The sequence below is a fragment of the Styela clava genome, chromosome 13 (genome assembly GCF_964204865.1).
Source record: "Styela clava chromosome 13, kaStyClav1.hap1.2, whole genome shotgun sequence".
Taxonomy (NCBI): domain Eukaryota; kingdom Metazoa; phylum Chordata; class Ascidiacea; order Stolidobranchia; family Styelidae; genus Styela; species Styela clava.
In genome coordinates, this window is record NC_135262.1 from 3696680 (window position 1) to 3719687 (window position 23008).

Sequence of the window (23008 nt, forward strand, 5' to 3'; positions counted from 1 at the left end):
CAATATTTCACAATTTGACTTGAACTGAAGGTTTGATATCACACATCAACATCAAATTTAGTCATGTCGATTTCCGGTCTAGGTAACTCAACGAGACGTTGGTATTGTGGTTTTATTCGCTGGTTATATTTGATTATTTATTCTTGATATTTATCATTAAATTCACAAAAAATGGTTTCGTTGGACTGATAAAGTGTGACAGGTGCCGAAAATGTTACCATAAAGTGTTAATGTGTAATTAATAAGGCAAGAGAGAGAGCGAGAGGGGCGTTGTGGGAGAGAGAATGAGCAAGCGAGAAGTGGGAGGGGGAGAGAATGAGTAGGAGAGAGGGCCACGTAGAGATAGAAATATTACGTTATGTCGGGAAAGGGGCGGGGCTACGTAGAGAGAAAAAGAGTGAGTTATAGCGGGATAGGGAGGCTAAGAAAACGGGGGCGAGGCAGAAGCAGGACGGAGTAGGAGATCCAGGATAGACAAGATAGAGAGAATACGCAGAGTCAGAGTGCGGGTGCAAAAAATGAGAAAAGGTGGGAGAATGGGAGTAAAATGGGCGAGCAAAAACAGGAAAGAAGTGGGGATCCAGAGTATAGGTGTGAGAGATTATATTGGATTTAGCGATCTCTTGAATATTAGGAAATTATGTAACAAAAGCGTGGAATATGAAAATGGGCGAAGAGAACCAGGAAAGAAGTGAAGACCCAGAGTGTAGGTTAGAGAGAATAATATATTGGATTTACTGATATCTTGAATATTAGGATAATTTACAAGATTTGTTATATAGCAAAAGCGTTGGATATGATTTCGCATATGTCCTTTCGGACACAATAATTGAACATTTTGAGTAAGAATAATACTATGGATACAAATTCACAAATTTGCTACATCATTAGCATATCTGAAAATATCATTTAATTGCAGAGTTTTGCAGCAAACTAATATGCCAATAAATATAAAAGTGTGGTAAACTAATGAAAATATATTTTAACACCGTAACCTTCTGAGCCCTCGTTTCGCAGAACTAAAAACTGTGGCATAAACGATGTCGCCGCAGACTGATCTTATCGAAGACATTTTATGTTCGATAGTACAAGTAAGCAAACAAACATCGCGAGCCGCACTTTGAATCAGACAAACGCTGTCGACCTTTTATTTTTTTGAACTTGTTGTGGCTTTAATTATTCTGCAGTCGGATGATTTCATGGCGGCATTCCCGGAACAGGTAAGAATCTTGATAGCCAAAATTTTCCTATTTTTATGAATCACGGACGCAGATGTTACTAAGCAACACGAGTGAGCTAGTGAATTATCTATTAGTACAATATCACACCAAGTGCGACACCTTCAACCAAGCATGAGGTGAATGCATTCGGACTATGTCGAATTGAAACGTCTTCTGCCGAAAAACGCAATTTTTATGAATCAAACTCGCATGTTAATTCTACTAGTCTGGCCTGAACAAACTACACCCCAACTCGGACCAACTGAAAAATTCCCCCTATGGGGTGAGCCCAACTGGATAATCTCCTCCCCAGGCGGGTCCGGGGGAGATTCTTAAGTTGATCCCAAAAGTCTATTTTCAGATGTATTTTTTTTTATATATATAACGTTTATACATGTATTTCACTCCGAACATGGCATAGTACAGGCACGCACACCACGTCATATACTAGCTATCTGATTTTACAAATGCCTAATAGTTACGTTAATATCTCACTTACGTAAGCTGGGCCGTCGGTGTAAGCAATCCACAAAAATAGGAGAACTTCGGACATCAAGATTCTAGTTCGAATGTTCTGCCATCACAATATCATATTACCGCGGGATTATAAACCACAACGTGAAAAGGAAATCGACGCGGGAGATTGATGGCAACCACTAAAATTTTGAAACGAGGTACAAGCTTTGTTGATCCAATATAATTGTCTCGAAAGCGTTAGTTAATAGGGTACTCCCGTAGTATAAGTACCAGGTTAGGGTCAGGCCATAATTTTATTCCGATTTTCTATATTGTAGTTCTATTACGAGTTCGGGGACTGTCTGTGTTAGCCAAGTGAATATACACCCTGCCCATGTGTTTCAGTCGTTTTACACAACCTGATATAAGTAGTTGAACAAAATTAGTTACTTCTATAAGGGTACACACACTTCTGGAGCGCCGTTAAAACAAATAAATGAAAAATGATCACTCAACGTTTCCCTTATCAACAAATAAATAAAAGTTTAGTTTCTAGACTGCAGTTTATCTCGAGATATCCCTGCACTTTCTTGGATTACAAAACACACCCATGGGTTTGGCGCATTTATATTTACAAAAGATTGTTAAGTGTTTTGATAAAGATAGCATTATCGTACACAAATAGAAATAATTTTACGAGACGATTTATTGAATAATCATTTTGTTGGTAATTTTATTGCGTGATAGACAAGTGTGTTTGCTTGGAGCAAATTCAACTTAAGATAAACAAACTCATTTGATTCAATCTCAACAAATTTCTTGAGCTATTTCCAGCTAAAAACATCAAAATTGGGTTTAAGTTTGGTTTTTGCACCATCAGGCGGGCCAGATTGAATTACCCAATGGGCCGGATTTGGCCCGCAGGCCATAGTTTGTCCATGTCGGCTCTAGAACCTTAATGCCATCATTATGACGTAGAAGCAATCTAAAATGACATTTTATTCCAGTACAAAAAGGGCGCTCCCGAAGTATGTGCGCCAAGATGGCGCACAACCTGAACCCTAACCTGGTACACATACTATGTTCAGGTTGTGCGCCATCTTGGTGTACATACTTCAGGCGGTTCCAAAAAATGATACCCAAGTGCTTCACCATGTCCAACGAAACTGTTCCAATATTCTCGCTCAGTATTGGTATTCATATCAATCGCAACTAGTTCCGAATTCGTGCGTAATCTCAGCTCACATCTTGTCTAAGCAAAACACACCGCTCCTAGAGAATGAACATAATGAACTTCCTAAACATTCATTTATATTAGAAACAAATAAACAACTATTTTTGTAAGACGAGATAATGACAAGTTTCAGTATCTGCAGAATCAACCAGTAATTGTAGGTTTCATTTGCTCTGAACAAATTAACTGTTTTCTTTAGCCTTGCAAATATTAGAATTTGAACGCGTGCCACACAAATCGTATAAAGCAGTGATATTTTTTCTGAGATGGTCTAAACAAACTATATTAACACTGAGTTTGAATATGATTTAAATATATCTGAGCAATTGCCCCAATTGTGTGTAATCGCTCTTCTGCATTTTCACAAGTGTACATCCTCTTATAACCAATTGAGATCAGGTATATTCAGGCGTACCATACGTGAGGGGTGTGCACCATTTTTGTCGGTGGACCCTACAACCAACTTTAGACATCTAGGTGAGCCACACAAAAATGACGAATGCGGTTATTGCTTAGCCTTACAGTAAAAAAAAAACGGGCAAAACGGCGAAAGATTTAACGCAGGGACAAGAGCAAAAAACATCATGTACATATACCATGTAAGCGACTATTTAGACATTAATTGTCCGATTAAGATTTTATGATTGATGGAGAAAAATTTTCAGTTTTGACAAGGGCCACACTAAATGGCTCGGTGTACCGGATTGTGGCCCGCGGGCCTCCATTTGCGCACCCCTGTCATAAGTTATACTATGAAAAAAGGTGACAATACGACTGCTCGACAATGCATTTGAGCTATGAACAAGGCACAGAAAAAACAGCTTCGAGCAAGGATTTAATATTGTCTGGAGTATTCCGAATCTTTTCGGATTATTTTGACAGGTTAAATTTACTTCTTACATTTTACAGCTTACCATCTGTTTTGTTTTTTTCAGCACGTATTGAAACTAAGAAAACATCCTAGTTAACGATATTTATCAAAAAACAAATAAACTTAATGAAGTCAAGAGTTTATCTTTCCTACTTTTGACGTCATTTGCCATTCACAAATATAATTATCGACATAGTTGGTCCAGGAAATAAAGTAGCAAGACTTTTCCTTACACACGGATATCTTTGCATCCTACGTAAGGATTGGGCGACGTTAATAAAAATACAAGAATAGTGTTGAGAGGGTATTAGCCAAACATCACAGTATGCAGCTGACATGGGCAAACTACGGCGGGCTAAATCCGGCCCGTTGGGTAATTCAATCTGGCCCGCATGATGCTGCCACAACTAAACTAAAACCAAATTTTCATGTTTTAGCTGAAAATATCACCGAAGGTATGTGCTGAGATTGCGATTAAATTTAGTTTTGGCACGGGGTTTATTATTTTCCACTTTTGCTTTCGTGACACTGTAAATATTGTTCATGCAATGTTTTTACGTCACACTTACATGGCCCTCCAGTTTAGTTGGGCAAAATGTTCGGCCTCTAGTTCAACAATCTTGCCCAAGCGCACCCATGGTATACAACATACATTTTCCATCTCAACATTCGTATCATAAACTCGAGATTTTTTAGTAAGGCATTTTCCCGGTTCGGTTTTGCCTTTCTAATTTATTTAAATCTTTTTCTTAAATGTTAAACGAGAATATCGGTCGGAGACCGAAGACTTATCGATCTTAGATCGGTAATTAGTCAATAACTCGCTCGACATAATTAACCCAAAATCGATAGGCGTCTGGTCCGAGGTAAGGTGCATGCACATGCAAAATTTGGAGCAGATTCAACCACGCGTTCGTGAGATATCGCGTTCATCTAACAGACACACACACACACACACAGACATACAAATACCTATCAATATACTTACCGATCTTAAGATCGATAAGTAATAACTTGGGTTCTTTGTCAATAGTTTTTTTTTCTAATCTTCTCTGGGTGTTTCCCGGGTTATGTATTTTATATTTTCCCTGTGCGATACACTAAAAGTGTGAAACTTATTTATAGATATTTTGATGTCAGCATTTTTGCGTATTTTCCACCTGATCAGTCAATAAATTTAATTTATTGACTAAAAGCAATTTTAAATAATTTGTGTAAGAACACTGTAAGCAAGAACTGACGCAGAAAATCTATGTACCAATGAGATCATTGCATTTTTTAACCGTTCCTACCTAGATTTCATTTCGCTTCTCGAAGCCTTTTTTCGCTGAATCATAGTTGCAAATCGAATTAATTCGAACTTGCAAAATTTTGCGCAACATCATTATGAGTCATCGTTTTAATATAGAAACAATTTTATTAGTCACATATAAAGTATAATATTTTATTATATTTGATTTGTTTAGCGTAATTAAATTTTGAAAGATTATATTAATTTTTTTGTGGCCAAATAGCCTTTTTCAGACAATCCTTCTTATTGTGATTTTTTTTATTATCGATTTCATTTGTATACAAATAAACACAAAATTGCACAGCAAGCTCGTAAAAATTATTGGTGTTTGGTAATAATAATACACAATTACGTACATAGACATATTGACATATAAGTGATAAATGATCCAAGACCACGCATTCGTGTTGAACAGCATGTATATACCACGAACTTCGTGGCACTGACTTTACAAAATTAAATATTAACTTTGACGTCACGCGGCAGAAAATAATGTAAATTGACTTTGCTTTTAGGATATATGGTTACAATTTCAAATTGTGTGAAATTCATACCGTGGTAACTCTTATTATTCATATTTATTAAATCAAACATTCCCAAAATAATTTGCTGCAGAATACTATATTTTATCAAGTCCACACATTTTTGGCACAAAGGAGCCACTCTCTCCATAGGCCTAATAAGAGTAAAGTTGTCTCAATCATTGATATTTGTGGCGTCTTTATTATAGGAAAATTCACGCAACCCTCATTCATTCAAGCTGTAATTAGAATAACAAATAGCCCACTGAACTAATATAAAGAATCTACAACTGATAAATTATTATTCTACCACATCAACGAGATAAGAAATCACGGTGCTCCCGTAGTATGTGAACCAAGATGGCGGACACCGGAACGTAGTATGTGTACCTGGTTAGGGTTAGATCACAATTTGGGTACAGATACTACGGGAGTTACTTGGCAAGTCTCCGAACTCGTAATAGAGCTAAAATAGGGAAAATTAGAATAAAATTGGCCTAACCCTAACCTGGTACACATACTATGTTCAGGTATCCGCCATCTTGGTTCACATACTACGGAAGCACCGAAGTTACTACGCCGAACGTAAAAGTATTTGGCCTTGTATTCGGTATGTATGTCTGTCTACTTATAGAGTGTGGTAATAAACTTTAGCTGCCATAAAGTTACGCCGTTGTATTAAAAGCAATTCACTGCAAAGAAAGGTTTGTTTCAAGTTTGCTGACAATTTAAATATTGAACATGGAACCTGTTTTATGCGGGGGCGTTCCGTGGGCGGGTTACTTTAGTTCAGTGTTGAACGATCGACTCGATCATTGTCAACGTGGCGTCTCAGACCTGTAGTTAAATTTAGACACGTGACCACGCTATTATAAAAAGCTTAAATAAATATCATTTAACGGTCGTCTCTATTGTGAGTCTGTAGAAGAACATATAAAAGAGATAACATAGTACGAAAATGTGAGTTGCTTGGTTGTTGTTAGGACCGGTGTTAAAATTTATTGTCTTAGCCAGGCCCACGTATGATCCATGCTAGAAGAAGATAAACAAATTGCCATTGTGTGAATTAAGGCTTTTGTAATATTAAAGTGATGGTAAATAGTAGTAAGCTTAAAGCAACGCCCATCACAGTAACCAAACTTGTAACATGGTTACCTATGCCGCAAGTACTTCTGCAGAGACCACATCGTTAAAGTACGAATGAGAAAAGTCACGTTCAGATTCAAATCCACTTCAGGTCATGTGATTTTTTGTGGATTTCATAATAACTAGACTGTCGCGATAATCACAGCTGTAAGCGGGGTTTCTTGCTCAGCACGGAACATAAAATACCATTCAGATACGTGAAAGCACGGTCGTGGGCCCAAGAAAATCCCCACAAAACCTTTATACATCATGATAGTTCTACAGAACCTACGCCACGGGTTAGGTATTAGGCTCATTCCAAAATCTCCCGGCCCTACCCTGGCTTACACATGATAGAACAACTAACAGATTTGAATGAGAACATAATACAACTGACTCAAATATATGCACAGGGACGATGTATACATCTGGGATAATCATTCTCATGGAGTAAGCGAAACACCATCATTGGAAGTTAAACACAACAATACGTTAGTAAACAACCCATGTTGTCCATTACAAAGTGTCGCAGAACAGACCAATATCAGCTACTGCTAGGGTACGTAAATGCCCGATAATGCGCCATTTTATCAGTGCGATTTTATCGCCACTACTTTCTACCCCAGACGCATAAACCGTGTACTACGTCGGAGAGAGAACCCCATTATACCATTTTTTTCACCTTTTGACTATGTCACTATCCTCAAAACAACAAGGAGGTCATCCATGACTGATATACCAGCTAGGACACGCAAATGGCCATGAATACTTTCTACCTCGGATGCATAAACCGTAATGTCCGGCGGAGAGCGAATTCTATCATTTAACTTTTGTTGAAAAATTTGACTATATCACCACCCCCCAAAGCAACAAGCAGGAAATCCATAACTGATTTGATTAATTTGGTGTTTTATTGTTTTTTTAAAGGTTTTCGTTTTTATAAAGAACAAATTAAATAAAAAATACTCAACAGAAATAAAAAGAAAATGCAGCACGTAAAATAAGATATAGCAAAGCAATTTCGCTAATGCTGACAAAGAAAATACAGAGTAAAAGATTCATTGTGAAGTCACATATGGGCCGACTATAAATTCAGATAATCAATCAAGTCGGACTTATAAATGGCCCATACATAACCAAGATTATGAACAATAAATCTCGTACCCAAAAGTTTAACGTTATATCACAGTGGAAACATTTAGAACAAAAAAAACACTTTCCGGTATCATTTCCGGGTCGATAACCTTTATTTTGACGATTTTTATCAACTGAAACAAAATTTTATCACCTCCACCAAATTTTATAACAAAAATCGAAAATCATTGACCCGAAATAAAGCCGATAACACACAAAAAGGAATGAATATTTGTAGATGATTTGATTCGGACAATTCTAAAATATTCGGCAGATTTGGAACTGTTCGCTGTAGCGCCTTGACCTCCTTCAGTTCACCTTTCAACCTTTGACATCTCTTTTCCCAACAGCTTTTGAGGAAGCTATGGTTCGTTACGATATCAGGGGCTTCCTATGATAGCCCAAGAACATTTCTTTCGTTGTAGCTTGAAGCTTAGTCTCTTATATAGTTCATGACGAAGAATTGATGATAGAAATCCAAAGCATTGATAAAATAGTGAAAAATAATGTTGAGAAAAGGCTCAAACTCAAATTTGAGGCTCCGTTTCCGCCGTCGCCATTGGTGGATCTTGAAGCAGCGATTGCCAAGTTTTTTCCGGAGTTAAGTGAGGTCGGTGTTACGGGTACGATTTCTGGGACGACTGGGGTTGGTTTATGTTCTTTCTTTGATTCTTTTTCGTTGTGATTTTCCTTGATTCTGTCGATGAAAGAAGTTGTTGGCTTTTTGGTGGGAGGAACAACGGTAGCTTTGGGTTCCGATTTTTCAATTTCGTCTTTTTCTGGAAAAATAAGAAAAATACAAATTTAGCAACTGAAGAAATTGCAGCAAACAGCAATATTTTTTGCAAAAAGTAATTTGCAAGAAACAGTGGTTTTATTGAGCTATATATCTCGGTTTTCGAGGAATATAGAAATTCTAATAATGACATGGCCTAGGGCGCTGGTTCTGTTTACAGTTTGGTCGGGTTATCTGCTTTTTCCGCGTATAAATTTAACTTAAAAAATAAATACTGTTTATAAATCGCGAGAATTGTGTTTATTTTGTATTTTTCAGTCAGCGTACGAAAGTTTACATTCGGAGAACAAATAAAACGTCAATTTTAACCCAAAATTTATTTTTTTTCATTCCGAGAAATTTAATACACTTTTCATCTAATTTTGTATCAAAACGTGTCGAAAAAATCGATATTTCAGCTTTTAATGAAATTTGACACGAATATATTACACGCCTATCTCAGTCATCGCACGTATTTCTTCACCCATGAGTCAGAAAAATCTAATAATATTACAAATAATACTCTTTTGTTTATAATCTTTTAAATCAGCGTAAAGACGAAGTAAAGTCCACGTAGCAATCAATACATTGTTCTAAATATGACATATTATACACCCAAATATGATATTTGATATCCTCACTGGTGTTTTGTATTTAATTACACATGGAAGGCGAAAACAGTCTGATTTTTAAACAAAGCAATCTTACAGAGTTCTGGTTTTATAAATTGCTCGGTTTAAAACAATATTTATTCCCAAGGGTCGAAATAGTCACCTCTTGGTTTATTTTTAGGTTGTTTTTATAAACATTGAAGTATAGAAAAGATTTGCCAAACATTGTGCTGAACCCAAACCATCAGCTCAAGGCTATATTTTCAAATCAAAATTGCCATTATTACAGGACAATTATGTACTCGAGTGGGAACGTGCGTCGAATTACGTGATTGTGCGTCACAATTGGATTGGACGAGACGACGACAACTCAATATCTAATGAAGACCGGTGAACTCAATTACATTTTCCAGACGGTATTGAGCGAATATTGATAAGATCCAACTTTTGCAAAGTTATACAAAACCTCATAGTAGATTCACCCGCGATTTGGAAACTTGGTTAGTCAAAAAACTCTAAATATACGCCTGGAGCAATCGGTTTGAATTTTGATGATTCTTAGATGGAAAACGACACTGTGTGGTTGCCTATAACCTACTAACATGTTATTTAGAAAATAAAGTGGGTATTTCATGCTATTTTGCACGACAAGATATTTTTATGCAAAAGTATTAAAACATGGGCTTGTCTTAATGCATCGAAACTACGATAAGCCGATCCTAGGTTTAACGGACAACATTACCAACAAGAATTATCTCACAATCTCCGTTTACACATTGATTCGAAGTTATAAACAAAGTAAAAATAAAGAGTAAACGCCAATTTTGGAGAGTCTATGTGCGTATTAACCCCTTTAATGCATTCAGACTCAACTTAGTAACAGTATTAGAGATTAAATATTACGGATGGTTCATAAGTTGTTAAGATCAAAGAGTTCGGTCAATATCACATTGCACTGCGGGCTATGCTCGTCGTATTAAGTCTTTGTTTCCATAACATTCGCACTGGCTTAATGTCAGGAATTAAGTTAAGAATTAAATTATTTAAAATTTGGGATTTTTCGGCGAATTTTATCGTGAAATTTGTGACTGAAGTTGCGAAATCTTACTTAGTTTTTGTTTTTGTTGAAATCTAAGGAATCTGCTAAGCGATTACGTTAACGGTGAAATGAGTCTAAGTTTTAAAATATTTATAAATCTCGAACAATAAGGAATTCTTGTTAAATTATTGTAGATATAAAACCACTGTTCCAAGTTCATATATATCAAGAGTTCAACTTACCATCAGAACATCCAACACGGATTCTCAATCTCTCAGAATCTTTTGTGCACTTGTAATGTTTTTTGCCACTGGCTTTATCAAGGGGAGATGATCTTTTGACGGCTAAAAAGTAAATAGAAACAATTATAAATTATTGCAATGCTGTATTTACCACTCCAACTATTGGTAAAACCGATAACCGTTATTTATATCGTAAGGTTAAAAGTGCGGTTGAATATCACTGAACTGGAAATCGGTGTTCAAGGATAATTGCACACTACATTTCAAAATACAATTTTAAATCACAAGCCATGTCTCCTCGTTCCAGAATGCGGTTTATTCAAAACATCAAGACTAATAGACGAATGGTGATAAGGTCACAAAAGCTTGAATATATCAAATTTCGGCATTCCTCGCTCTGAAATTGCACACGCCATATTTGGTATCATTAACAATACACTCGTCGACTTCGGAACTTCAAGTCCGAATGTACACTAGTGATTTCAAACGAAGACCATTTTGATGTCACAGTCGTTTTTACAACGCTTGATTGCTCATAGTTATTACATCACAACGGATATAGACACTTACCAAGAAAATAATATTCTTGACATTCTTGAAATCTGAATCCGAAGGGTGATGGGCTGATACTTTGAAACTTAATTGTCAATTTGTTTTCTTGGTCTGGCAAACTGCAAGCGAAGATAAGTCTTCCTCCTGTTGACGAAAATACAATTTGATTATTATGACAACACAATACGCTTTATGAAATGTCAATATGATAAATTGTGAGCAAACAAACACACATATGCTTAATTGAATTTTATAAACTCGAAACTTTTTAAATATGCCAGAATCAGCCCAAATTAGGATATTATCAAACATGGCAATACATATGGAAAATGTAAGCCAGCTTGTGTATTGGCAACTATCTATTTTAAAGTGGCAACAGGTGAGTGCATACACAACCCTAAAGCCGGGTTAAATACAACGACGTGCCCTATCTTTGTTTGCACTTGGCGTATGGGTACATATACTAATACGTGGCACTGTGACTGATTACCCATATTAGGCAAGTCAAGAGACGATGACGCAACCTTTTAAATAATGCATACGTAACAATGTTTTATACAATTTATTATTCTTTTCCAATATGTCTGAACGTGGGCGAATCGAGTTAAATCATAGTAACGAATAGGTCATTTTCGACAACTCCATAAAAGCCCTTCCGTCATGCTTTTGTGGCGGAAATGTATACAATTGTGACGTTATAATAGTGTCTCGAAATACGCATTAAGTCATCAGAGTGGGCTCGATTGATGGCATTTTGTATTCACAACCGGTACCCACCACACACATTAATGGTATAAAACCCGATTGAAAACAATAGATAATTTACGCGTAGCTCAATGGGTGTTGTTTTAAGGGTCCACTTTGTAAGCGCGAGCTAGTTGGGTGTGAAAACACCCCGAAAAAGACACCGAAAGGTAAACAACACTAATTGGGTTGGAAAACGACACCACAACTAATGGCGTGCGACAAAACCTACTTAGCAAAACATTAATCTCAAATTACTGCCCTAAATGAAACTTAAACACCGAAAATTTTGGGAATTAACATTATTTACCACCTAATTGGATTTCGTGTAACGTGTACGAATCCTCGATTATTGATATATTCATTTCATACATCGCCAGAACATGGAAACCAATATATATATATACAATTTATTCTTTATTGAGCTATGGAGATTATGTGGTGTTCTCGTTACATGGGAGTGCGGTGCGTAAACCTAAATACGATGCGTCAGACTTTGATATTGTATAGATGAGAACATTAGATAGCAATATTCGCACGGTTGAACACACTAAAATTGTCGAACAAGGGAGTCAAGTTGTCAAAAAAAATGGTTCAAAGTCAAGGAAGCGCTTCAAATTATGGTGTTCACAGCGAGGTGAAACCAGAGGCGTGAAATGAAGGTTTTGGAATAAACAGGAACCGCCTTAGTCGCAATGAGACAATATATCTACCGTTGAAACTGTGGTATGTCAGGGTCACACGCTAACGTCAAGTTATTTTTTGGGGTAACGTTGTGGAACAGTGCGCGTAGACTTGGCGATGTTACTCGCGGCCAAATCTCGCTTTACCATCAACGGAACAATATCTGAAGGATATTGCTTAGAGTCACGCATCACTGCACTTTTTAAAAATGATTGAAAGGGTAATCCATTCAGGTTTAATCCACGTGCAAATATCATCCTTTTACTGAATTTCTGTTCTATTTTGAGTAATTTTAAACCATTTCCACTGATGCAAACCAAAAAATTATGAACGATAGGCCGCAACATAAAGGATTTGGACTAATAATGTGGGCATTCTTATATATTCATGGAAATATTATTGTGGTGATATACTATGGCACTATGCTTATGCTTAGATATAAGCAATAAAGGTTCCATTGGGAATATCGAAACTATAAATACACCTATCAACGGTTTATGCCAATTGCCTTCTACCGGCAGTTGGATTTATTTAACCCAAGAGAATAATGATTTAAATTGTACGTTTGCAAACAATATAATGGAGTATGAAGGGTTAAATGAAATAAGTTGTGCCGCTAAATGCCTTTGGGAGTATTTTTATAATGTTTGAAATCACGCTCCCACGTGTGGTTACGATAACACAAAGGACTTAGTAGTTGCTGTCGAAAATTATGCTGTCGAAAATTACAATAAACAATCAAAGTTATTGATAACTTACCTAATGGGTTGCAGGTATCAAATCCTTCCTTTGTGACATTGTAAAGGTCGAAAAGCGCGGGGGGTTCTGGGTTATCAGTAATTCCGAGATTTGAGAGAGGGCATACAATATCCATAAAATGTCCCATTTGGACTTGAAGACTGTAGTTTGGGTCTTTAATACTGAAATACAAAATATGGATTGTAAGTAAAATGGAAAATAAACATAATTTAAAGATTATACTGTAATAACGTTCACACGAGGTTTGAATATGCAATTATATGTTTTGAAGACGCTTTCTAAGCCTGTAGGATTAAAGAAAACCCCTGCATGCATAGTGCGCGAGATAATAGGGCAGTTATGGGAATTGAAAATCAGTTATTTTCGTATTAAAAGCTTATATGCATGAAGACATATATTACAGCTATACCACTTAATTCAATTATAAGCCAAAGGCGAACTAAACGTATTTAAAGCATTATCTTTTTCATTCAGGTGCGGGCAAAACCATGTAAATTGTGCAACACTAAAAACCCTAACTATTCCTACACGGAAAACATCAGATTTTACATCACTGAAATATGCGGTTTCGTCTGTCGTTTTTTTTATTTAGCATTGAAAAGGGAATTACACGGCTCGATATACGGTTTCAATGAGCAATTCCACTTCGATTAGTATTGATTTTTTGCTTTCAGTCGACGTAGTGTGGTCATAATTCAAGAGGTCCCGTGGCGCGGGTTCGATTTCAAACAAAAACACTTGGATATCCGTGAAATTAAGTATCGAAATTTTGGCAAGCATTGGGAGCTCCACGAGTTCAATTTGAAGAGACAAATCGGGCCAATTAATGATTTAGATACACCAATTTAAAATCGTATTCAACAATTATAGAATAGAGAGGATATTTCGATCTTTTGAGAGTCTATTTAGACCGGGGAAAACTGCCATCCTCATTAATATTAACGATAAGGGGAGACGAGCGGATATTTCTGGTAGCTTTCAATTTTCCAAGTGGTTGCGCCCCGTCGGGTGCAAGGTACGCGAGACGGGATACTAATGGTATCTGCGGCGCAAATGTGACGTCAATATTACCACCCAAAGCTCACAAAATCCTCCCATGAAAGCGAACAAGCTGTGGAAACTTGTCTTTTATCAAAACATTTTAAGCTAATGCTTGAATAACAACATTATGTTTAGGTTTGATGTATAATACACGACTCGTATATCAACAACAATTAAATCTTTCGCGGTACAAAATGGAATTTTTTCTGTACATAAAACCAACTATACACAATTAATAAACGAAACAGGTACCGGGATTCATAAATTATTAATGCCCAAAAGACGACAAAAGCGTATTAGATCATAATTTTCCGTAAAGGGTGGAAAGGTGTAACACGGGAGCTGTCTACTTCATGTTAGCGGTAATTAAATTTCTGTGACGGCGTCAGCGACCTGTTGTCGGTTTTCCGTCAAAAGCTGCCGCATGGACCTCCAGACATATCACGCCCTACATTTGACATTAATACAAGATTTCAAAATATGATTTCATGGTTGCCATATGTCGTAAATTTTTATATGGTGGTTACATTAATATTGTTACATTAATATTGACCAAAAATCGAAACGGTAACAGCGAGATTTTATCAAATTATTACAATAAGTTACCAAATCAGTAAAAATGCATGTTTTTCGTGGTGGGAAACCTTTAACGATTACGGTTAGTAAAATCTAAGTACGATAAGAAGTAAACATAAAGCGCATGCTGAATGACTACAGAGATGGATTTGGTAGTTTACTTTAGATGTCTTACACCAGTCTCTCGCCACACGACCATTTTAAGCAGCTTTTTCAGCCTGCTGCTTGCAATTTGACACGGCCCGTCGGTGTTTTAGTTGAAAGATTTATATTTGCATAACCCAACGGATTTATAACTCATTGTTTACATCACTATGGTAAACAAATCGTCACAAACTAATAGAGACGTGTGCGTCTTCCACGAAGATATGGACCACGAGGAGTATTAAACAAATACTAATAAAAAAAACACGATTCGCTTCGCGTATATCACATTAGTAATATATACACCTCCATGGGAAAATAATATTCAAACAAGGATATTAAATAAGACGTGTACCGTGACAATAGCTAACAAGGATTTTAATAAGATAAGACGAAACAAATATCGGCGTTGACAATCGAGGAACGGCGTTTGTGGTGTCGTCGACGCGACTGCGGAGTTGATTGGGTAGAATGATGGTCTGAAAGGGCGCCTGCTTGTCCGGGGTCTGTCGGTTAATAAAAATCGCCACGAGCAAGAACAAGTGTATTTTTCGGTATTAAATAATCGAAGAAGTGTTGATCATTAGCACTACACCTAAGCCTTGAACAGGCAACCTTTTTTTAAATTACACGTAAAGGCATGCGAATACGAGCAACCTACAAGAACGTGGAGTTGCGTCACTTTATTGTGGGAATATCTAATTAACTATGGAACGGTTACTAATAACCAATGATGTTTATTACTGTAATCCGAAGATGGAAAGTTGTAAACAAAGAATAAAATAAGTTTCCCACTGAGATGTTGTAAACCACTAAAAGGCAATTAAAGAATAACCATCTATTAGGGTCATTGGAAAGTAATAAATGTAACACAAAACACAGGGAAATTGTCATGGATTGGATTTATTTATATGGATGGTGTCGATTTTACAAAAGGTTGTCATTGGTATAGTCTCTTGTTCTATTTACCACAGTTTAATTCATTTGCTAACTTAGAAGCGACTTTGTGTCGCCATTTGACCAAAAGTTACACCGTAAGACGCCATGAACCGGTAGTAGAATTAGATAAGGCTCGTTTTTAAATCGAACGCGATGGTATGGTCTTATCTGCACCTTTTCGATAAAACGTCATGTATGCTTTTAGCAAATAAAACAAAGGCTATAGGCAAATAAACATCTTCATTAGGCGAACGGGCTTGCTATTTCAATACGTCTATTAATTTTGAGCGCCACAGGTGGTTGAAGATAAATTTTAAAGGTAAACAACAATTCCGAATTATCATTGTGATGTCATCATAATTGTAACAATAGGGCACTGTGCAGAATTACAACGAAGCCGTAAATCTGTCTAATGTAAAGTAATTAACAAACAAAATTCGAAAGTACCCAAATGTATTAAATAGGCACACGAGACAAAGTACACATATTACGTGTCGTTGTGGAGTAATATTTTATTGTCCTCGGTGCCATTTTCGCGCCAGTGTGGACGAGAGGTCGCTAATATGTTATCCAAATAAGCAAATAGTATTACGTAACAGCCGATGGAAAACTGTCATAGTAGGACACACATGCTGTGGGTCACAAAACGTCAATCAAAACAAAGTGTCTACAATTACTCATCCCATAAGCAAATTAGCAAAACATCATGACGTATGCTTTAATATGGGAGTCTTAATTGGGTGTTGTTATGTTTAATGAAGCTATTGAGAATTACTGGTTGCTGCCAGGTACGAGACTAACAAATGATAACCCAACCTTTACTTAATTATGCTTGGTGGTAATTAAGGCGCCTGAGATTGTGTGCTTTGCACTCGAAATGCATGCAAAAATGCAATTGCTATGGTAGCTATCTTTATTTGCTTGCAAACTAGGCGTTATTGTGAGTGCAATGTGAGACAATAATAATGTGACCTTCGATTTTTAAAGACAAAATCGTGAGTTCGTGCACGAATTAAATTTCAGTCACGTTGGCCGCAAAATCGTTCAAAGAGTCTTAATATTATCAGATTTCACAAATAATTATGCTAACTACCGGTCTAAACGCAAACTAAACAAAATTTGCGCGTGCCGTCGGAAGGACAATACATCACATACTTTGATCATACAAAAACAACAACGTCAACAATGGAGAACAATTAATTTGAATTGTTAATTGATGTCGTCATAATTTGACACCAGACTACGAGCACCTTGCAGCTTTGGTGAATATAATCCAACTAAAAGGCCATTAAGACTATGTCCTCGAATTCAAGTGTTTATTATAAACGCTATTTGGACAAATGAAATTTATTAATATACATTGAGGTTGATATATTCCTTGGCATAATCAATCAACAATCCAATCTATAGCGATGTATACATACTTCATTTTAAAGGCTTAATAATGCCCAGTGGGAAATCATTTTGAGGCCGAATTTGAAACACTGGAGTACTTTGTAGGGGATTACAGAAACGCGATTTTGCTTTTAAGATTCCACCATCGTAATTAAGTTATCATTCTTTACAATACTAAGGTCAACCTTCTTGTACCAAGAGGGTGGAAAATATTGACCAACAAGTGAAACAAATTTAAACGAAAACGGAATAGATCGATGCGAACGTTTCGCGATACATTTTGCTTGAAATTTATCATTTGTCGTCGAATTTGTAATTTGATACAACATTTCAGGCGCCGAATCTTTAGTAAAGTGAAAAGGCCTCTTTATCAAATCATGATATTCAAAACGTGTGAATTCAGAATGACTTGTAACGCCACACCTATGTGTTTTGTTTGTATATTAGAGATGTTTCGTTCTGTTATTACAAAGATCAAAGGGCCTTAGGATGTAAATGGTAAGGCAGGCGTGAGAAAACAAAAATAATGTGAATTGATTAAACACTACGTAAGTGTAAAGTTATATGTAGGTATCGTGGTGTCTTCAGTAGGTGTCTACTTTGCCCTATATGACATCACAAGCGATTTGGTATGCTCCAGTAACCAAAGCTATTGGCGCGGAAGTCCTATTTCGCGAGATGCCGCGAAAGACCTTACAAATGGCGGTGATTTAGCTACGTTTATACTTCTCACACATCCCGTATTAAAAACTAACATCAACTCGAAATACATATTAATATCTTCGTTTGAACCGCCGAACTTGCTAGTTAAGGACACACGGTAAATTAATTAACGATCACAGCTGAATATACGCTAACTTTACAACACTTGGTAACGACTTCCGAATTCGCAACTTTCAATGGGTGATAATACATTCATGCCGAGGGCGAGAATTCGTATAACAGCGAATATATTGCCGATCCAAATTGGTAAAATACACGCTTGTTCCCAAATGTTGAATTTAGTACCGAAATTACTAATAATGCGACATCCCTAGGATTAATATTAGGTAATATCCTACTAGCCCAACAGCGAGGCAGCATAATGCAGCTGCATTTATAGATAATAAGGATTTATTCACTCTGGTCTTGACATTTCTAAGTCATCACGTGTTTGTTATTTAGGAAAATGAACTTCCTACGGTATCGTATGGTTCCTGTAGACATCCACACATATTATAATAATGAATACTAATTTGTTCATATTTTGAACTTGAGAGCTCGTTAATGAATAACATTGCACAGCTCGAGGCCTATTGTTGTCGTCGACGACACGGCGTAGTCTTCTGTTGCCGAACAATGGGATTTTAGTCGATTGTCCTAAATGAGCGCCTGTGTCGCCGCACTAATATTCCAGGTAGCAATTAGCTACCAGCCGAGGTTCAATAGGCTGATACGCGGTGGTACGGGTGCCCTAGCATTGGACGTGTGCCCTTCCTAATTACATGGTAAAGTGATTTTATTCTGCAAAGTTATAATTTTATCCAGATTTGAAGCACGATTTTATTTACGATTATCATTCTTGAACCAATGAATTTACCGAATCGCACAACATCACACGTAACGATGAGTCCTAAATTTGATTATACGCAACATATGTCACCAGGTTGTCGGGGATCGTTCGTAACATGCATACAGTCGTGTATGGATTACGAGTAACACTTTAACCCTAAATATTTACTACTACAAGTTCCAGTAAATAACGTTAGGATCCATAATATACAAACAAACTTACATTTTTGTGATGACAGGGTCCCAGTAGATGTAATGTCTTTTAGCTTCTTCGTCAAAAGTAAAAGACGAAACTTGGTGTTGAAATCCGGCGAATAGTACGACAATAAGAGCAGCAAAAGTAAGGTCCATTGTGGATTGATATAACTCCAATAAGTAAACACGAATCGATAATATAGATGTATAATACTTGTCTGGGAAAATAATATATGTTTAGAACAACACTTTTCGAATCAGGCGGGATTGTATAACCTCGAGTGTCTTGTTTGCGTCACTGCATAAGTGACCGTTCTAGTAAGCACGCCTCTCGAATGAGGCTACTTAGCTGCACCAGTAGCTTTTAAGTGTTCTTAAAAACTGGTAACTTTAAAAATAAATCCCTACTTTTCTTTCTTAATTAACCACATCGTCTAAAAGTGTGTCGCACTAAGCGCCCTCTTTGACATCTCAAGATCACTTATGTTACTAACTAGCTAACTCGATTGCAGATGAGTTCTCAAATCAAATTTGCAAAGATCGACCGAGCCCAACTACTGAACGAGCACGATGTTCTGAGCTACGAGTAAACAGCGAAGGCAAATAATAAAGCGATCGTTTCGGATCGCCTTTTTCTTTTTTTTCTCGCTCGCAGATAACGGCGTTCGTCGCTGATTAACCCTCTACCCAGCGATTAACTCTACGGCGCCCATTGTCTATCATAACAATACATTCGCCAAATGAATATCTTACATGAGATTTCAAATGCTTTGCATTGTAATCCCCTAATATTACATGTGCAGCCGTAAAGCTGGCGCGTGTAGGGTAAAACAGGCGCACTTAAAGCACCATTTAACTACAATACAACACTTTTCACATTTTTAAAACAAATTGCGTTTACAAAAACATAAGTAATTATACCTTTAATGCAGCAACCAAATAAGGAATGAGTGTATACTTGCGCCAGGCTGGAGCAAAGCTCGTACAACAGCCAGCTCAACCACAAATGCCATTACTGTTTACTACGACGCTCAACGCTCACAATAGTTGGACAAAAAACCTCATAAAATTTATACGAGGTGAATAAATTTGCCTTTCAAGCGACGGTGAAATAGAATAACCTGATCTAAGTGCATTCAGAGCTGGTCAGGCTATACATATCTTACCAATGCGTTGTATATGTAGTTGAAAATATTTTAAATTTCACTGTCTATTTTAAAGCGCACTGCATTACATTGCTACTTACATAATCATTCACGAGTAAGAACATCCTTTGCTACTTCTATGACCTATGTGAACATAAAGCCAATAACTTTGCACTGCCTCTGCCAACCGATATTAAGTTATAAGCGTTCAACTCTGCAAGGTGTCAAGTTTTAAACACCATTACTTAGGCTAAAACAACTGCCTTATTTCCTGTTATATCCGGTTTCGGGAACAAGTTTATTTAAGCTACCTGTGAAGTTCTAAGTGCGCACAATTAAAACATCCCAGGCGACAAATTAGCTCTGCGACAAGCGCGCTTCAAATGCGCCGCTACAAGGCCGAAGTACCGACAGTTGCTCGGGCCTGTGCAAACTTCCATTTTAATTCTAAATCAAAACTTTGTGGTATCCATAGAAATAAATCGAAATCATTTTTGAAATTATTAATTATTTCGTTTCTTATTCTCTGCAAAGCTTTGTCTATAGCAATTTATGAATTGATGTATTTTTATTTTTCTAGTTTCCGCCTTTGCTTCTACGGTACACAAACCACGAATGACTAACCGACGTCGCGACACTCTTATTTAATTTCCTGGTACAGCAATTTTTTGTGGGTATGGTACGATATCAAATTTTTAAGATAAAAATTTATAAGTTAACTTATCCAAATTGTGCGTTTCTCTTATCTTATGGATGTTTGCACAACGATAGTATTGTCATAATATCGAAATCAGCCTTATCAGTCGCTTATCTCTGCATATGCTATGCTTAACAATATACTCTTTCGCCCAGGTAGATTTATACTCTCGCTTACCATACGATAGCGATCGCCGTTAGCATGGTTATCAGCTGTATCGGAGAAAGTTTCGTCTAAATAATTATGAGTCAACGCTGGCAATAACAAGTGCATAGAAAGTCGATTTTTTTTTATCAAAAACAAGCGTAAGAATTGGAATTAACTCTCACTTAAACGCTCTCACTCTTGTAATTAACTAAAGGTAATAACATTTAGAAAAAAATCTATCTGCGTTTGTGAACAACAGAGTACTGGCCAAGAGAGTTCGTAAGAATTGATACAAAAAATTAAAAACGATTTCAGTTAAAGACAAAATCTATAATATAACTATTCCAAAAAATCCTTGACGTATACTATCACAAACTGCCCTGGTATGATGACAAGTACCTCACATCTCGTGCAACTTGTCGGAATAATGCCATGTGAAATGCTTCCTATCCATTCACGAACGGATGCCAGAAGCCTAAAATTATTGCCTATATAGATCGTGACGAGCAACGGTGCGAAAACAGGATTGAAAATACTTTGAAACACCTCAGTCAGGCCCAGCCAATTCTAATAGTTAGGTATAATAAACAAATTAAACAAATCAAAATTGCTTGACAACACAGGAAAATTCTTGATAAAATAGCCTAATAGGGAAATAAATTGGCCACTATTCAGAAGCTGTTAGCTATCCTTGATGTGTATCACTAAAAAAATTTTTTAGTATTTCATCAATAATATTTTGAGCAAAAGAGTAACATAGCATACTTCACAAATTTTCTCAAATCAATTTTATATCTTAAGCTTACTTTAATTATACTTTCAAGAGGTGGATTCTATGTGGGCCAATTTTGGGCCTAATCAGGCTCTTAATTTACAAACAAAACCATCACTCTACTTTTATTATAAGAAAGCACAAACAGCACAAAAAGTAGTGAGTTTTTCTCTAAAAATATTCCCGACTGGATTTATATTTCCTGACATCTGGTTTACTTAGCGTGACATGATCCGAATAAATCTCTGTATTTATAGCATTCATAACATGAGTTATAACAATTGTATTTCGTGACTTCTACAATAACAAGAAGTTTATCTAAATCAAAAAAAAAACGAAAATCAACTGTTTTCGTGAAATCAGTCTTTTTGCAACCAGTCTACCTTATGAAACGCTAACTAATAAGGAACTGCATATTGTTTTGGGTTAGATTTGCATATCATATTCGGACTTCTGAACATCGAAAACATTAAATAACTTTTAAACATTCGTAATTTTCTGCAGATTCAAACTCTTTTTTGTTGTCTCCCAAACCCACAAACTTATACTATGCTTGCTAACACAATAGGTTTAACGTAACAACACTTGTCTTCGCTTTGTTGCTGATAAATTTACTTTTACTGTTATGACAGTAGATTTGGAATTGTATGATATTTATGAATAGTGTTATAGCTCTCCTGTACAAGCTCAGTAAAACGACCACCGTGAACATAAATTAAGGATGTGTGTGACCTTTACACAAGGCATACTTTGTCTGCTAAAATTAAGTTAGTTATTCCACTTTGCTATGCTTCTAACGCAGTGAAAATTAGGCTCAAAAATAGAGAATAAAAATTGGGACATATTGAAATGGAATAGAAATCAGGAATTACAGACTGTACAGCTTATAATGTGAATACTGATGATCAAATATTTCGAACACAGTCCCAGTTTATCTTTTCCTATTCGATTCCTTCATCTCTGGCAACGCTTTAACTGTTTATATACAGTCATGTATAGGGAGACACAACATTATAAATTATCACTAGCACTGTTTTGACAGTGTCTATCAACGATTTGAATTGTCGATCTTGAAAGCAGTATAATTTAGATCACATGCTCGTCACACCACCTGCAGTGCCTTGTAAATGAAGCATTTTAAATTAGAA

The 23008-nt window shown here is 36.5% G+C and overlaps 1 protein-coding gene across 1 annotated transcript; it reads right to left on the reverse strand.

The window, feature by feature from the left end:
- Positions 1 to 7726: 7726 nt before the first annotated feature.
- On the reverse strand, positions 7727 to 19345 carry LOC120333183 (uncharacterized). The gene is made up of 5 exons (XM_039400552.2): positions 19128 to 19345; positions 13259 to 13419; positions 11090 to 11215; positions 10520 to 10621; positions 7727 to 8631 (listed from the first exon to the last, which is right to left on the reverse strand). The coding sequence occupies exons 1-5, from the start codon at positions 19253 to 19255 to the stop codon at positions 8303 to 8305; spliced, it is 846 nt and encodes a 281-aa protein (XP_039256486.1). The 5' UTR covers positions 19256 to 19345; the 3' UTR covers positions 7727 to 8302.
- Between the last annotated feature and the right edge of the window lie 3663 nt (positions 19346 to 23008).

Excerpts from the sequence above, each read along its gene's own strand:
- LOC120333183 (XM_039400552.2), bottom strand. The coding sequence starts at position 19,255 with ATGGACCTTACTTTTGCTGCTCTTATTGTCGTACTATTCGCCGGATTT. Across the intron at positions 11,216-13,258 it reads TGATACCTGCAACCCATTAG|GAGGAAGACTTATCTTCGCT; the intron begins GTAAGTTATCAA and ends TTTCGTCAACAG. Across the intron at positions 8,632-10,519 it reads CCGTGTTGGATGTTCTGATG|AAAAAGACGAAATTGAAAAA; the intron begins GTAAGTTGAACT and ends TTATTTTTCCAG.